Genomic DNA, 15,911 nt, shown 5'->3' with positions numbered 1-15,911 from the left:
CCTCTTATTCTTATTCCCTCACTTACTCCCCTCATCCCCCACCCCTCTCTGCTCTGGCAAGAACCTGTTTGCTCTCTCTTTCTATGACTCTGTTTCTGGTTTCTTTTGTTTGTTCATTTGTTTTGTTTTCTAGATTCCACACGTAAGTGAAATCATACAGCGTTTGTCTTTCTCTGTCTGGCTGATTTCACTTAACATAATGCCCTCCAGGTCTGTCCATGTTGTTGCAGAGGGCAAGATTTCGTTCTTCTTTTTTAAACAACGGAGTCACATTGCATTCTGTATACATATGTATGTACAGAGAGAGGGCAAACAAGGCTGCAGTGAACATGGGAGTGCAGTATCTTTTCTAATTAGTGTTCTTGTTTTCTTCAGGTAAATCCCCAGAAGTGGCATTCCTGGATCCTACGGTAGTTCTGTTTTTAATTTTCTGACGAACCTCCATACTGTTTTCCATTGTGGCTGCACCAATTTGCACACCCACCAGCAGTGCACGAGGGTCCTTCTCTCCACATCCTCACCAATGCTGTTTTCATCTTCTTTGACGATGGTCATTCTGACAGGTGTGAGGTGACGCCTCCCTGAGGTTCTGATTTGCATTTCCCTGATGACTGATGTCGTTCTCATGTGTCTGCTGGTACCTGAATGTCTTCCGAAAAGTGTCTGTTCAGGCCCTCTGCTCATCTTTCACTGGGGTTGTTTGTTTTGCTGATATGTTGCAGCATATGAGTTCTTTGTATAGTTTGGATACTAACCCCTTGTTGGCTATATTCTTTGCAAATATTTCTCCCATTCAGGAGGCTGCCTTTTCTTTTTGTTGGTGGTTTCCTTTGCTGTGCAAAGGCTTTTTAGGTTGATGCAGTCCCACTTGTTTATTTTTCCTTTTGTTTCCCTTGCCTGAGGAGACAGATCCAAAAAAATACTGCTAAGACCGATGTTGAACAGTGTACTGCCTATGTTTTCTTCTAGGAGTTTCATGGTTTCAGGTTTTACATGTAAGTCTTTAATCCATTTTGAGTTTGTTTTTGTGCATGGTGTGGGAAAGCAGTCCAGTCTGATTCTTTTGCATGGAGCTGCCCAGTTTTCCCAACATTGAAGAGACTGTCTCTTCCCCCGTGTATATTCTTGCCTCCTTTGTTGTAGATTGACCACAAGTGTGTGGGTTTATTTCTGGGCTCGCTATTCTGTTCCATTGATCAACATGTCATTTTTGTGTCGGTACCACACTGTCTGGTGACTATAGCTCTGTAGGATTGTTTGAAATCAGGGAGTGTGATACTTCCAGCTTTATTTTTCTTTCTCAAGATTGTTTCAACCATTTGGAGTCTTTTGTGTTTCCGTACACATTTTGGAATTGTTTGTTTCGATTCTGTGAAAAATACCATTGGTATTTTGTTAGGGATTGCACTGAATCTGTAGATTGCTTTGAGTAGTGTGGTCATTTTAACAACATTAATTCTTCCAATCCATGAACACAGTCTATTTTTCCATGTTTATGTCGTTTTCAATTTCTTTCATCAGTGTCTTAGACAGTTTTCCGAGTACAAGTCTTGTACCTCTTTGGTTAGATTTATTCCCAGGTGTTTCATTCTTTTTTTACGCAATTATGAATGAGACTGTTCTCTCACTTTCTCTAATAGTTCCTTGTTAGTGTATGGAAATGCAACATATTTCTGTATATTAATTTTGTATCTTGAAACTTCACTGAATTCATTTATTAACTCTAATAGTTTTTTGGTGATTTCTTTGGAATTTTCTATGTCTAGTGCCATATCATCTGCAAATGGTAACAGTTTTACTTCTTCTTTTCTGATCTGGATTCCTTTTATTTATTTTTCTTCTCTGATTGCTGTGGCCAAGACTTCTAATACTATGTTAAATAGAAGTGGCAAGAGTGGGCATCCTTGTCTTTCTCCTGATCGTAGAGAAAATACTTTCAGCTTTTCACCTTAGAGTATGCTGTTAGCTGGGTTTGTCATATATGGCGTTTATAATGTGGAGGTATGTGCCCTAAATATCCACTTTGTTGAGAATTTTTATCAAAAATGGATGCTGAATTTTGCCAAAGTTTTTTCCACATCTATGGAGATGATCATGTGAGTTTTATTCTTCAATTTGTTAATGAACTGCATCACATTGATTGATTTGTGAATATTTACCCATCCTGGTGTCCTTGGGGTAAATCCCGTTTGATCGCGGGTAAAGCGTTATTGAATTTGATTTGCTAATATTTTGTTGAGGATTTTTGCATCTAAGCTCATCAGGGATGTTGGCTTGTAATTTTCTTTTTTGTGTGGTGTCTTTGTCTGTAGTGTCTTTGTTTCTGCAGTTGGAGCATATTCCTCTGGAGCCTCATTTTGCCTAATTCTCTGTTTTTATTTCTGTGTATTAGGCAGGTCAGTTATGCTTCATGATCTTGGAGAAGTGGCTTATGTAGGAGACGTCCTATGAGGTTCAGCAGCACACTCCGCTCTGGTCACCAAAGCTGTATGCTCTAGGGGTGCCCTTTAATGTTGTGGTGGAGTCCTACTGTGGCATGCTGGTAGATGGAGCTGACCCCTGGCCAAGTTGGCTGCCAGACCTTGACTCATGCAGAGAGTACTGACTCACTGCTGGGCAGGGCCTGGTCCCAGGGCAGGCTGGCTGCAGGACCTAGGGGATCCTGGTGGTAGGTGGGGCCGGTCCCCCCACTGCTGGCTGCTCAGCCTGAGGGCTCCCAGGACTGGTGCGAAGTAAGCCCCCAGCACTAATAAGCCAGAGGGAGGACTCCAGAATGGTGCTTGTCAGCACCTGTGTCCTTGTGGTAGAATGAGCTCCCAAGAATGGCTTCCAGCAGCACTTATGTTCCCAGGGGGAGCCCCAGTGGCCTCCTGACTCTCCGGGAGGCTGAGATCAGCAAATGAGTCTAATTCAGGCTCCTTTCAAATTACTGCCCCTGCATTGGGTCTTGGAGCGTGTGACACTGGGCACACCCTTTGAGGGGAGACAGTTTCCCACAGCCCTCTGGCCCTCCCATGCACCAGGCCTACTGGCCTTCAAAGCCAGCTATTCCGGGGGCTCATCCTCCCAGTGCGGGACCCCGTGCTGGGGAACCTGCTGTGAGGCTCAGACCTCTCACTCCTTGGGGAGAACTGCTGCAGTTGTGATTATCTGCTCATGTGTGGGACACCCAGTGGGGGTGTGGGTCTCCACGATATCACGACTGCGCCCCTCCCACCCACGTTGTTGTGGCTCCATCTTTGTATCTTTAGTTTTAGAAGATCTTTTCTGCTGGTCTTCAGTTGGCACTTATCGATGGTTGTCCTGTAAACAGTTTTACTTTGGGTGCCCGTGGGAGAAGGAGAACTCAGGGTTTTCTGACTCTGCCACCTTGGCCATCCCTCCTCCCCACTTCTACACATAACGATTCTTACATTGCATTACTCAAAGAATTCATCTGAAGACCACCTTCCTATCTGGAATGGAGTCTGTGAAATGCAGTCTTTCTTCTGCATGATCACATGCCTAGATAATTTTGGGGGACTTTTTCTGGGGAACAAGTGGAGGGTGGGCAAGGATCCTGCTCCCCATCCCAACTGTGTTCCCAATCCTTCCTCTTCTGCGCAGCCAAGAAGTGTTCCCTGCAAATGTCCCTTGTCACCTGCTTCGTAATACATATCTTTTTGTTGGGCCATTCCCATCTGCACGGCAATGTGCCTTTAAAAGTGAACAACAAGATCTACCTCCCACAGCAGCCTCCAGGTCTCTCTTCCCTTGGCAGTGAGTCTCCCTGTGTGGTCTCCCCCTGCCTCCCCTCTCCTTCCCCTGCCCCACCCTGCTCCTGCAGTGCTGCTCAGTCCCTACCCTGAGGCTGTTTCTAGGGGATCTTCCCACCCCTGGTGAGCCCCCATCCCAGCGGACATGGGTTTCCTCTCCTTCCCTCTCAGGTTCTCTTGTCCCCTCCCCCTGTGAGCCTTGTCCTCTCCCTCTGTGTGCCAGGTGCCAGGGCGCTATCCTTGGCTGGCCTTTTCTTTCTCTACCAAATGACTGTCTGCCAGGGGACACCAGGGCCTGGCCTGAGGGACCTCCTGTGGGATGAGAGCCCCAGATCTCTGCTTCATGCCCCTCCCCCTTCACCCCAGAGCCTCCCTGCCACCTCAAAGTCTCCCCTAGCTCAGAACTCCTAATTCCTCGTCTCTCCTCCCGAAGACCCCCCCAGCTCCAGGCCAGGAACCCTGGACTCCTTTCCTGCATGCATCCAGCCTGCCAGCAAAGCCTATCTGCTGTGTAGCTCAGACCTGCCCATAACCCTCTCTGTTCCTCTCTGCCCCACTGGGGTTCAGGCTCCCCTTCTCTCCCCGCACAATTCCTGCAACCTCCTGGCCTTTCCCCACCCCTGCCCAGATTACAGCGCATGTCTGCTTACAACTCCCAGTGGTTTCCCACTGCAGAGAGAAAAACCATTTCCTGCCCCCCCCCCCAGCTTTCTCTGGCCAGCCGGCCCCCTTGCAGCGTCTCCAGCTCACGCAGCTCAGCCCCGCACCGCGCACTGTGCCCTTGACACTTCCAGCCCTCTTCTCAGAAGCCTCTCCCCCTGAGCGCCACGTGAGCCTCAGCTCCTCGTCTCAGCTCAAATGCTGAATCCTTGGAAAGATCTGACCCCCAGATGAAGGAACCCCACCCTCCTCCAGGCACTTTGCAGCAAGAAGTCAGCGCTTCAGTCTGGGTCTCCCTTAGGATGTCGTCTCTGGGAGGGCAGGGGCTTGGCATTGCCGGGGGGGGGGGGGACTGAATCCCAACCTGAAGCCTTGGTAACCAATCTGAACAGCCTCCTGGAGCCCAAGGGGCTGGCACACAGCACACAGGCAACTTGGGCACCCTAGGCCTGGCTCAACCACATGGCACTCACTCACCCAGGCAGCCTAGCCCCTTGGCCCACACGCCACACACCTCACCCCCAGCCTATCCAAACCCCTCCATTGCTGAGTTCTGCCCACTCTCTTGAGCTTTCCCTGTAGGGAAAGCTAGGCCCTGCCACTCTGGGGAAAGCTTGGGCCCCGCCATTCTGGGGACAGCTTGGGCCCCATCCTGAGGAGTAGGGGGTCCCTGCACTCGTGCCTTGAGTAACAATTGCCTGAGGCAGTCCCAGCAGCCTCTGGTCCCTGCTCCAGAGACAGGCAGAGATGCTGGGAGTCAGTGAGTGACTCTGAGCCAGGGTTCCAGGCAGGTCCAGCTTCACAAGCATGTGATCTGAGCAATCTGCAGGACCCCAAGCTCAGAGGAATCTGCGCTTGATTTAACACTCTAGTACTGCTGTCTGGAAATTCTTACTTTTTAACAAAGACCTCCACATTTTCAATTTGCATGGGGCCCTGCAAAGTCTGCAGCTGGTCCTGGTGCCAGGGATACTCCGCTGACACAGTGCACAAAGGCCTGGGTCATGACCATGGCCCTGAGGGAAAACGCTGAACAGGAAACCAGGTGGACAGTGCCAGGTGCCTCTGTTTTCTCTGCTCCCACAGCAGCTTTCACCACCCAGAAGTGAGAACACCCACTGGACAGGGAACCTGGGACTGGGGTTCCAACAGGCAGGCAGAAGCCCACTCCAGGGACACCGCGGCTCTACTCTGCCAGCGGGCCTGAGGCTCTGGCAGAGGGCTCCATGGCAGCGCCCTCGGGGCGTACCTAGCCGGGATCCACCCTCGAGGCAGAGGGCCTGACCTGCTGCCGTGCCCCCATCCCAGCACTGATTGGACTAGAGCAGACACCTGACCCAGAGTGGACCAATCAGATTCTGACTCCTGGATCCCACTCACTGGTCCGCACTTCTGTCGCCAAGTAGGACCAGTTCAGTGCTACTGACCAAGAGAGGCAAGTGTGTCCCACACGTGTCCTGGAGGCCTGGCCTCTTGTCATGGTCACTCCCACAACTACCCCCTCTTCCAACCCCAACTCTGGGCTGCTCCCTGACAGGCTCCCTGACGCCCTGTGAAGTGTGCACTAAAGGAAGACCCTGGAGCAGGAGCCCCCAAACGCACGGGGGAAACGACCAGGCTTAAGCAAGAGGTCACTTTATTGAGAGGAAGGCCAGTAGTCGGTGGAGCTGGGATATTGGAGGAGAAGGGCGAGCCCAGTTCTGGGCTCGGGGAGGGGGTGCCCGCCGGCAGCATCACACGTCCAGGTCGGACCCAGAGCTCAGCTTGTCATAGGCACGGGTCTTGCGCAGAGCGATGCCCGGGCTGAAGGTGGCCCCCAGCGGCCAGTGGCGGACCACGTGCCGGTACGAGGAGGCCAGACTGTCGAAGTAGTTAATGTTGAGCTTCCGGGCGATGTGACGACCCAGATATTCCATTTGCTGTGGGAGTGGGTAACGGTCAGCTCTTGTCAGGACAAGAGAAGCCCCGCCACCCGCAGCCGCGGCGCCCCCGAGGGGTCCCCTCCCCTTGCAGACCGCATCTCCAGCCCTGCCCGTCAGCCCCCGCGCCCTTTTCTGGCCGAAGACCTTGTTGTATGCACCCTCCACCTGCAAAATGGACTCATCCTAGCGCCCTAAACAGTGGCCGGGTTCATGCTGAACCGAGGAGGGAGGGGAGCGTGTCTGAGGCCCCAAGGCCGGCTGGGTGGGACCCACCTCGTAGCGCTCTGACAGCTGCACCAGCACTAGCGGCTCCAACTTGTGGCCGCACAGAACCAGCTGGAAGAAGCACCTTCTGTAGGCTGGCAAGAGGCAAGCGGCTCAGCTCCGGGGCTCTGGGGAGCGGGGACGGGGGCTTCGGGACCGGGCATGGGCCCGCTTGCCCGGCCCTCCCCACTCCACATGGCTTCCCTTCCCTTGCACGCAGCCCCCGCATCTGCTGCCCGCCCGGTGCGTCACCGTCGGAGCTGAGCGCCAGGCGCACGTAGACCAGATGCATGGGCCCCTGACACACAGTGCGGCCCTGGATGGAGAAGTGGTACACGCCGCGCGTGTGGTTGAGCACTAGGCGGCGTCGCGGCAGCGACGAGATCATGAGCCACAGGCCGATGCCCATGCCGTAGGCGGGGAAGCCCCAGGTCTCCTGCTTCCGCACCTGCGGACGCCGCGGAGACCTTCTGAGCCGCCGCGGGGCCCGGGGGCGAGGCGCCGAGTGGAGGGTCCGGCCCCCACAGGAGGAAGGCCTTGAGGGGCCGGCCCAGGAGCTCAGACCTGGCTCACGAGGCCGAAGCTGACGAGCAAGAGGCAGACGACGAAGAGCAGCGTCCCCTTCCACAGCGTGTCCAGGTAGTACTCGAGCACGAAGACTGGGGGCGGCGCGGCGGCGGCGCATGAGGACAGCGTGCCCCTGCTCGCAGCCGGAGGTGACAGAGCCAGGGTCGGGGCCCGGAACACCCGACCCACACAGGGCTTGGGGCCCGGATAGGCGTCCAGCCTACGGTTCCAACGTCCACTCGCGCGCGACCGGCCCCACCCAGGGCCTTGCCCCCTTGTTTCGCCTCGGCTCCGCCCTGTTCAGGTCCTGGTCCCGCCCAGGGCTATGGCTCCGCCCCATTCAGGTCCCCACCCCGCCCCGCGTCCCGGGCCCTCCCGGTTCTGATTTCCTGACCCCGCAGCGGTCCACGCGCACCGTTCGGCTGCTGCTCCGTGAAAGGGTAGAAGCTGTTGCTCCTAAGGCGCTTAGCCAAGTTACGCTCGGTGCAGAAGAGTCCTAGGGCCCAGAGCTGGAAGGGCTTGCCGCCGGAGGTCGTGGGCAGGCTGCTGATCCCGCCCTTGCGGACCTGAGTCAGGTACAGGCAGTCAGCCGAGCGGCTCATCTGTTGCCACCGCCCACTGCCCACAGTCACGCTCATACCTGGGGGAATAAAGCCTCCAGGATTGCGGCCCAGGAAGGAGCAGGAGCTCTCAGGCAATGGCAGGGGAGCGATGCCAGGTGGCGGTCCAGGCTGGGCTGCGCAGGGTTCTAGAAGCTCTGAGCGGCGGGTTCTAGAAGGGCTCGTCCTAGTGACCACTCCTTCTCCAGGGAGTCTCCGGTCCAGGCCTGTGGTGGGCGTACACTTCCCGGTAGTCCCCACCCCTGTACAGCCTGGTTCAGTCTTCACCTGAAGGTGGAGGAAGTGGACATCCCAGGCCTGAGCTGGGATCTGCAAGCAGGTGCCCCACCACGAACCCCATGGCTAAGCATGGCTTTCATCTCTCCATTGCCACCTCTGCCCAGGCCAAATCCTCACATACAACCACGGACAGCTCAGCTTAGTGTCCCTGAGGGTAGCGCGTGCACGCACGCGCGCGCACACAGACACACACACACTCCCTCTCTCTCCCAGTCCAAGATTTGAGCCCAGGAGTGAGAAGGTAAGACACAGCCACATGCAGACTCAGGGGCCCTGGGGGCCACCTCCAAGCCCACGACACACAGGTTCTGGGCCCATTCTAGCCCCTCAGGGACAGCCCGTTCCCTCACCCTGATCACAAAGAACACACAAGAGTTCCTAAAAATGTTTTATTATAACGCTCAAACATTCAAAACTGGGAAAGGGTGCAGGGCAGGGCTGGCCAGCCGAAGAGTCCGGAGCTGCCTAGCTGACAGAGGGGAGGCTGGTTAGCAGCTGCTCCAGGCACCACTGGACTTCCCCTGGGCCCCTATAGGCCCGCTTCAGGCCCCGGGGCAGGCAGCGGCAGGACTCCAGGTTGAGGTACAGCAGACCCGGGCAACTGCTGATCACAGAGCTGTGCAGGCAGGGCAGACCACGGGGGTTAAGCCACTGGCCCCTACAAGACCCAGACCCCAGCAAGGCCTGGGTAGGGAGACCTCTCTACCCTTGCACCACAGCTGGCTCTGCGACCTACAGCCACCAAGGCCCAAGCCCCATACTCTTGATGTCCCCAAGGCCAGCCCCAAGCAGGGGCTTGGCCAGTATGGGCTCCCCTTTCAGACCCCTGGAGCTGGCAAGCCAGGAGGACAGGAGGGCAAGCCACACGGGCCCCAAAGAACTGACAGGGGGAGGGGGGCACTAACCTGACTGTGCTTGGTGTGACCTGGGTGCCCCTGAGGTTGAGGGAGCACAGGGCTGGGTGTGAGCCCTCAGGGGTGCCTGAGAAGGCGGCTAAGGCCTGCTCCAGGTCCTTCTCGCTGAAGCCCTGGCCACTTAAGTCCAGTTCCTGCAGAGTGTGGCACCACTTCTGGGTCAACAGAGGGCTGCCCTCCTTGGCTAGAGTCAGCCGGTCTGACATGCCATACAGGCCCAAGTGAAGCTGCTCCAGCTCTGGAGGTGACAAGAGTGGGCGTGAGCTGTGGAGCGGGCAAGGACCCCCACAAGCCACCTGTCCAGCTACCGCCCAGGGAGAGCTGACCCTGACACGGCAGATCATGCAGGCCAGCAGGCGTGATTCGGGCACAGCCGCGAAGGTCCAACAAGCGCAGGTTAGGGGAGCCGTGGAGCAGGCGGTCTAGGACCTCATTGCTCACGAAGTTGCAGGTGGAGCTGGCAAGGCAGAGCTCCTCCAGGCTGGGGAAGCCCGGGCCAGGAGTCACTGCTCGCCCCGAAGGCTTGGGCAGCCACATCAGGTTCAGAAGCCGCAGCACCTGGGAAAAAGGCCCAGGCTGCAGATGGGGAGAGGGGTGACAGGTGGGAGAGGTGGGGCGTCAGGTACCTGCAGCTGGGGGCAGCCTTTCTGCAGAGCCTCTACAGGAAGTTGGAGGGGAGTGATGTTGTGGTTGATGCCGGTGCTCACCTCCAGGACCTGAAGCTGTGGGCAGCAGCTGCCCTGCAGGGGCAGAACACTGGGTCAGTAGCCTGGCGGGATCGGGCTCAGCATCCAGCTCTGCTCCTGCCCATCACAGACCTACCAGCAGTGCACCCAAGATGGCTGTTGTCTGGGAGCTGTAGGTCAGCCACAGCTTCCGCATTCGGGGCCCTGCCTCCTCCAAGAAGCTCACCACAGCCGTGGACTCCACCTGGGGACCCAGCACAGGGGTACCTGTCACCACAGCCCAGGCTTCTTTGGGGCCGCTGGGGACACAGGGCTCACCATGGAATGTTGTACGTCCAGGCTGTGGAGCTGGGGGCAGGCTTTGGCTAGCATGATCAGAGTGTTGGGGGTCACACTGTGGCAATCCGAGAGCTTGAGGAAGGTGAGCCGAGGACAGGACTCACTAACCAGCTGTGGAAGACAGGGCCAGCTGGGATGCGGGGAGTGAAGGCTGTGGTCCACAAAGTAGAGACTGATGGTTGGCACCAACCCCACTTCACTGCCTCAGCACTGATCTCCTTGCTGCCCTTGCCAGGCCTACCTGGGTGCTCCCATCTCTCACAACTCCCAGCTGGAGGAGACACCAGGAAAGGAGAGCCAGGCAGGCATCCCCATGGGGCATCATTGGGCCCCACGGTGTCTGACCCACTCCCTGGAAGTACCGGGCAACCCCAGAGTGTCATGGCTGGAGTGCAGGGCAGCCTGGAGCTCTCACCTTCAACACAGGGTGTACCTGGGACTTCCAGTGGATGAGAGTCAGCCTCTGGAGCTGTGAGAACCTGGGCCGACAGCAGAGGCAGAGCTGCACAGCGTTCCCAAGCTGCCCTTCTGTCAGCGTTCTCCCACCCATCACGTTGGTGCAGGGAGAAGAAGGGGTCTGGGGCTTCCCACACATCACACAAATGGAGTGAGGGGTTAAGACAAAGATGGAACTCCTCACCGATTGGGGATAAGCCACTCAAGGGAAGCAAGGAGCTTCTTCTCAGCCTTGGCTCCGCCTTTGGCAGGGCGGCCCGCCAGCGGGGGTGACAGAGTCAGGGTGTGCCAGAGCGCGGGCTGGGAGGCGGCCTCGTGCCAGCGGCGGCACACGCGTGCAGCCCTGGGAAAAAAAATCTCTGCTTAAGGGCCGGGCCTTTTGTGGCCGATGCCCGCCCCGACCAGCTGCCGCCATGGGGTTTTCTAAGAGGAGGGACCCGCCCCCCACAACCCTCACAACGCTTTGGACACCTCAGCTCAAAGTCAGGACCCTGCGGTTCCAAATGAACCACCTGAGAGACTGCGCACTCTGGCACGCATAGTGTGGGCGCTTAGCCACCCGCTGCGTACGCAAGAGGTCAGCATGAGCTACAGCGCTGCGCGCGACGGGCTTGGGTACCTGCCAAGGAAGGGCATGGGCCCATTCGCCTCCACCAACAGCCCGAAAATCCGCAGCAGGATTTCCAAGGGGATGCGGTCGCCCCAGCCCGGGTCGGGCCCCTGCTGCGGAGCGGGCGCGGGTGAGGTCCTGGGCTTGGCTTTGGCCTCAGCGGGGCGGGACGCCGGGGGCCGCAGCCGCCGACCGCGGCGGGCGGCGCGCCTCTGCGCGCGGGCGCGGGCGGGCCCCAGGGTGGGTAGCACCAGCAGCATGCTGTCCGCCTGCAGCAAGTGGTACCCGGAGCCGCTCGGCGCCAGCCGATCCCACCACCAGTCCTCTGCCGAGCGGGCCGGCGCCCCGGCCAGCGGCGTCCCCCGGACTCTTCGCCGGGCCCGCGGAGCCACCCCAGGAGCCATGGCCACTCGCCACGCTCCAAGCTCTGCCCAGTGGAGCGGAAGTGACGGGATCCGCAGCGGAAGAGGCGGGGCAGCGTCTGGGCCACGGGCTCGACCCCTCTCCGGGCTCCGCACTCTACTTCCGGGGCGGGATTTCCGGTGCTGGGCCATGCATGGGGCACGCCGACCTGCGTCTTCCCTGATTTCTGGCCGAATTGGAGTCCTCACTCCGGCCCGGCTGCGTTTTCTGGCCCCACTGGTTTTGGGCTGGGACTGGGGCCTTGGGCCGGAGGCGGCGCCCTCGAAGTGTGGCGGGACGGCCGGCCGCTGCGTCAGGGAGCGCGCAGGTGCTGGACCCCGAGGCGCAAGGACCCCGGCGGTGCTTCAGAACGGCTCTCTGCGCGCCACCTGACGCAGCGAGGGGCGGGGCCCGCCGCGGCCACACCCCCAGCCCCGACTTGGCTCCGCAGTCCGCGGTCGCGCAGAAGCTGCAGAGGTGTGCGTGTGCGTGGCCCCTGAGAGGTATCTATGTCCCGGAGTTCTTGTTCTGCGTCCGGGGGGTGAGTGTGGTAGTGGTCTCGGCAACTCAGATCCGAAGAGCAGCTTGCTCTTTCATCATCCTCCCCTGGGGCTGTGGCGCCTTCCTGCTTCCCTGCCTGCTGGCCTCGCCTTGTCCTGATCCCGGCGGCCGATGCTCTTTGGTGCGCTGGGCCCCTCCTCCTCCCCATCTCCTACCCCGGACATTCCCTCCAGTTTCCCTGGTCTTGGCAGTCTGGCTCTCTTCTGATTCTGGCTGTGCGTCTCTTCCTTGTCCTTCTTGAGCGTCTGTTTCCTTCAAGCTAGACGAGGTCTTCAGTTTCCTGAGGAGCTACTGGACCTAACGTGGGGAAAAGAAGAGCTGGCTGTGATCTTTGCCCTGTCCTGGAGGCCCTAACCTTGGGCTGGATGGCAGCACCCCCGCTGGGCCATCTGGTGCTGACCCACCTGCTGGTAGCCCTCTTTGGCATGGGCTCATGGGCTGCCATCAACGGGATCTGGGTGGAGCTGCCTGTGGTGGTGAAAGACCTTCCTGAGGGTGAGTAGGAGTGTGCCGGGAAGGGGGGCTGCGGCTGCCCTTTGACCTATAGCATCCTGTCCTTGACATGTCTCCTCATTTCTTCCCTTGCAGGTTGGAGTCTCCCCTCATACCTCTCTGTGCTTGTGGCCCTAGGGAACCTGGGTCTGTTGGTGGTGACCCTGTGGAGGCGGCTGGCCCCGGGCAAGGGCGAGCGGGCCCCCATCCAGGTGGTGCAGGCGCTGAGTGTGGTGGGCACAGCCCTGCTGGCCCCGTTGTGGTGGCACGTGACCACGGTGGCAGGGCAGGTCCACTCCGTGGCCTTCCTAGCTCTGGCCTTTGTGCTGGCACTGGCCTGCTGTGCCTCTAATGTCACTTTCCTGCCCTTCCTCAGCCACTTGCCACCCACCTTCTTGCGGTCTTTCTTCCTGGGCCAGGGCCTCAGTGCCCTGCTTCCCTGTGTGCTGGCCCTAGTGCAGGGTGTGGGCCGTCTCGAGTGCCCACCAGCCCCCACCAATGGCACTCCTGGGCCCCCCCATGACTCCCCAGAGCGTTTTTCCGCCAGCACCTTCTTTGGAACCTTGACCGCCCTGTTGGTCATTTCAGCTGCCGCCTTCCAGGGTCTCCTGCTGCTGTTGCCATCACCACCGTCTGTACCTGCAGGGGGTCCAGGGCCTGGCCTGAGGGTGGGAACCCCAGGAGCAGAGGAGGAGGAAAAGGAAGAGGCCTCGCCGCTGCAGGAGTCACCCAGCCGGGTGGCAAGCAGCACCCCCAGCCCCGACCTTGCGGCCCATAGGCTGCTCTCTGCCCGTGGAGCCTGTCTGCTGGGACTGCTGGCCGTCACCAATGCTCTGACCAATGGCGTGTTGCCTGCTGTGCAGAGCTATTCCTGCTTGCCCTATGGGCGCCTGGCCTACCACCTGGCCGTGGTGCTGGGCAGTGCCGCCAATCCCCTCGCCTGCTTCCTGGCCATGGGTGTTCTGTGCAGGTACGCAGGGGCCCCAAGCCACTTGGGGTGGGATTTAAGGATGAAGGCCTGGTCCCTGCACAGCCCGCCCTGAGTTCTTGCTCACCCCTGGCAGATCCCTGGCAGGGCTGGGGAGTCTCTCTCTGCTGGGCATGCTCTTCGGGGCCTATCTGATGACGCTAGCAGTCCTGAGCCCCTGCCCGCCCCTGGTGGGCACCTCTGCAGGAGTGGTTCTTGTGGTAAGTACACGAGGGATACAAAGCAAAGAGGGTGGCAGTCGGGAGGGGTTGGCCCTAGAGCAGGGGCGTCTTATACTTAGCCTGCTGCCATGTCCACCCTCCCAGGTGGTGTCGTGGGTTCTGTGTCTGGGCGTGTTCTCATACGTGAAGGTGGCTGCCAGCTCGCTGCTACATGGTGGGGGTCAGCCGGCCTTGCTGGCAGCTGGCGTGGCCATCCAGGTGGGCTCCCTGCTTGGCGCCGTTGCCATGTTTCCCCCCACCAGCATCTACCATGTGTTCCAAAGTGGGAAGGACTGTGTGGACCTGTGTAGCTCCTAAGCCTGCCCAGGTGGGGACCTCATTCCACCCCACCTGTCTTCAGGTTGGGGCTGCCACAGTGCCTGAGTGCCCCCAACCCAGGGACGCGCACCCCACACGTGGCATGTTCATAGATACCTGCACCCCCACAGGAGAACCTGGCACTGCAGCCCAGGGTGGGGACCACAGAGCAGGCTCAGGGCCAGGGCCTGACTCGGGGTGTGGACTTGGTCCCGGGCCTGGGGACTGTGTGAGATTTGTACAATAAAGTGTTTTTATTCTATGAGTTGGAATTAATCCCAAGAACAACTTCCCTGTGCAGGTAGCTGTTCCTGAGCTGGAGCAGTAGCCTGACCTGTTCAGCAGGGGCCTGCCACCCCCAGGCAACTCTCACAGATCCTGGGGTCATGCCCTCTGAGCCCAGGACTCCTGTTCCCCACCATTGCTTCACAGAACACCTCCCCCCCCCGACATACAAACACACACAGAACTTCTCAGAAGGAGGGTGAAGGCCAGCTCCCAGGACCTGGAGTCTAGGCCAAGGACCACAGCGGCTAGAACACTCAGAGGCTGCATGGTGTCTGCCAGCATCAGCCCATCCAGGCTCTTCTTCCCAGCAGGGCATCCCGAGGCTGTGTGGTGGGTTGAGCCAACCAGGCACAAGGGTCAGGAAGAATGGGCTGCCTGCCAGCCTCCTCATTTGTGGCCCGGGCGTGGCAGCACTCACTGCCACTTTAGTGGAGGATTTACACCAGCGGCTTGTTCAAGGTCCAGGTACAGGAAAGGCTTGGAAGAGACTGGGGTGTGAGATTCTAGCAAGTCTTGGGATCCTTCTGCTCAAGAAAGTTGCCCCCTCGCCTGAACCATAGCCTCACTCTGGCTTTTGTGATCAAACACAAAAGGCTCCAGATTCCTCATTCAGGCAGATGTGGCTGCTGCTGCCTGCTCCCTGGGCTGCTGGCACTTGGCCCCTGGTTCAGCAGCTTGCGCTCTGCCTTGACCCTGGGCCGGCAGTCCAGACCTTTGCTTGTTGTTGTCTGCAAGGAGTAGGGCCTCAGGACCAACCAGGCCTTCCTGGCCTGGGGGTTCTCCCACACACCGGGCTGTAGAGAACTGGAATGAGGGCCTGGGAGGATCTGGGGAGGGTGTTTGTGGGGAGGCTGCTGTGGGGCCGGGGCCCAGGCTTTTCCCACTTCTTCTCTGCCTCTGGGCAGGCTGGGAGCCGAGGCTGACAGGAGCCACAGGCTCCCTAGGGCAGGCAGGACGCCTGAGCTGAGATCCATTGTGACTTGCCTGGTATTGAGACCCCTTTTTCACAGACAAGGGGCCCCACTTTCACAGGAGGGTCCCTGCAGCCGCGGGGTGCGGGAGCGGGAGCAGTGCTTTCTGCCCTTGCCGCCCCAGCTCCTCTCTCGATTGTTCTGGTCTCCCTCCAATGCTCTTTGTCAACTTTAGAAGCCATCTGTCCTTGACTTCACCTGCACATAGGCTTTTGGAGGTTTTCCTCTCTGGCCTTGGCAGGGTCAGCTGAGCAGGAGGGAGTTCTTAGTGGAGCCTCTAGTGTGGGGTCCCATCAAACGTTGGGTGGAGCCAGGCTCCCAAGTGGCTCAAGACAGCCCAGCCATGAAGGAAGGAGGCCACCCACCAGCCCCTAGCCTCCCAGAGTGCTGACCACCTGGCTGCCTGACCTGGACGAGGGCAGCTTGACTTGGCTGCCTGCATTCGGGAGGTGGGGTGTAAGCTGTGGCAGCCTGCCTTTGGTGGTGGCAAGCAGAGATTCCGAGGGGGTGATGACGTGAGTGGTGTGGCCTCCCCCCCATCAGCACCTCTCCTCTGCGCACCTGGGGGCTGGAGGCTGGTGGAGCCGCCTCCCTCACACTGGGCGGTGATCAAAGGCAT

General features: G+C 58.7%; 3 protein-coding genes across 9 annotated transcripts; 1 reads left to right on the top strand and 2 right to left on the bottom strand.

The window, feature by feature from the left end:
* Positions 1-6,044: 6,044 nt before the first annotated feature.
* TMEM249 (transmembrane protein 249) lies at positions 6,045-8,128 on the bottom strand. Its single transcript, XM_064476643.1, has 7 exons — positions 8,117-8,128; positions 7,809-7,904; positions 7,584-7,734; positions 7,166-7,260; positions 6,854-7,049; positions 6,611-6,696; positions 6,045-6,334 (listed from the first exon to the last, which is right to left on the bottom strand). The coding sequence occupies exons 1-7, from the start codon at positions 8,126-8,128 to the stop codon at positions 6,149-6,151; spliced, it is 822 nt and encodes a 273-aa protein (XP_064332713.1). The 3' UTR covers positions 6,045-6,148.
* SLC52A2 (solute carrier family 52 member 2) lies at positions 7,216-14,295 on the top strand. Of its 5 annotated transcripts, XM_064476712.1 has the most exons (6): positions 11,842-11,977; positions 12,295-12,530; positions 12,624-12,674; positions 13,116-13,497; positions 13,592-13,715; positions 13,821-14,295. In XM_064476712.1, exons 2-6 carry the CDS (start codon positions 12,401-12,403, stop codon positions 14,031-14,033), a joined length of 900 nt encoding a protein of 299 aa, XP_064332782.1. In that variant the 5' UTR covers positions 11,842-11,977; positions 12,295-12,400; the 3' UTR covers positions 14,034-14,295. The 5 variants fall into 5 exon arrangements, with proteins under 5 accessions (XP_064332781.1, XP_064332782.1, XP_010997056.1 ...); XM_064476711.1 differs by lacking the exon at positions 11,842-11,977 and adding an exon at positions 7,216-7,240 and having other exon boundaries at positions 12,299-12,530; positions 12,624-13,497; XM_010998754.3 differs by having other exon boundaries at positions 12,299-12,530; positions 12,624-13,497.
* FBXL6 (F-box and leucine rich repeat protein 6) lies at positions 8,443-11,626 on the bottom strand. 3 transcript variants are annotated; one of them, XM_010998756.3, is made up of 9 exons: positions 11,082-11,626; positions 10,647-10,805; positions 10,422-10,485; positions 9,986-10,117; positions 9,804-9,911; positions 9,608-9,721; positions 9,308-9,539; positions 8,973-9,219; positions 8,443-8,683 (listed from the first exon to the last, which is right to left on the bottom strand). In XM_010998756.3, exons 1-9 carry the CDS (start codon positions 11,624-11,626, stop codon positions 8,533-8,535), a joined length of 1,752 nt encoding a protein of 583 aa, XP_010997058.3. In that variant the 3' UTR covers positions 8,443-8,532. The 3 variants fall into 3 exon arrangements, with proteins under 3 accessions (XP_010997058.3, XP_064332779.1, XP_064332778.1); XM_064476709.1 differs by lacking the exon at positions 9,986-10,117; XM_064476708.1 differs by lacking the exon at positions 10,422-10,485 and having other exon boundaries at positions 9,986-10,157.
* Positions 14,296-15,911: the final 1,616 nt, after the last annotated feature.

The sequence above is a fragment of the Camelus dromedarius genome, chromosome 20 (genome assembly GCF_036321535.1).
Source record: "Camelus dromedarius isolate mCamDro1 chromosome 20, mCamDro1.pat, whole genome shotgun sequence".
NCBI classification, from domain to species: domain Eukaryota; kingdom Metazoa; phylum Chordata; class Mammalia; order Artiodactyla; family Camelidae; genus Camelus; species Camelus dromedarius.
Note: the sequence above shows the minus strand (reverse complement) of the source record. Positions and strands in the feature narration are given on the sequence as shown.

Excerpts from the sequence above, each read along its gene's own strand:
- TMEM249 (XM_064476643.1), bottom strand. Across the intron at positions 7,735-7,808 it reads TGGAGGCTTTATTCCCCCAG|GTCCGCAAGGGCGGGATCAG; the intron begins GTATGAGCGTGA and ends TACCTGACTCAG. Across the intron at positions 6,697-6,853 it reads CCTGGCGCTCAGCTCCGACG|CCTACAGAAGGTGCTTCTTC; the intron begins GTGACGCACCGG and ends GCCTCTTGCCAG.
- FBXL6 (XM_010998756.3), bottom strand. The coding sequence starts at position 11,626 with ATGGCCCAGCACCGGAAATCCCGCCCCGGAAGTAGAGTGCGGAGCCCG. Across the intron at positions 10,806-11,081 it reads CCCATGCCCTTCCTTGGCAG|GGCTGCACGCGTGTGCCGCC; the intron begins GTACCCAAGCCC and ends TTTTTTTCCCAG. Across the intron at positions 9,912-9,985 it reads TGGACGTACAACATTCCATG|GTGGAGTCCACGGCTGTGGT; the intron begins GTGAGCCCTGTG and ends CTGGGTCCCCAG.
- SLC52A2 (XM_064476711.1), top strand. The coding sequence starts at position 12,401 with ATGGCAGCACCCCCGCTGGGCCATCTGGTGCTGACCCACCTGCTGGTA. Across the intron at positions 13,498-13,591 it reads GCCATGGGTGTTCTGTGCAG|ATCCCTGGCAGGGCTGGGGA; the intron begins GTACGCAGGGGC and ends CACCCCTGGCAG. Across the intron at positions 13,716-13,820 it reads CTGCAGGAGTGGTTCTTGTG|GTGGTGTCGTGGGTTCTGTG; the intron begins GTAAGTACACGA and ends CCACCCTCCCAG.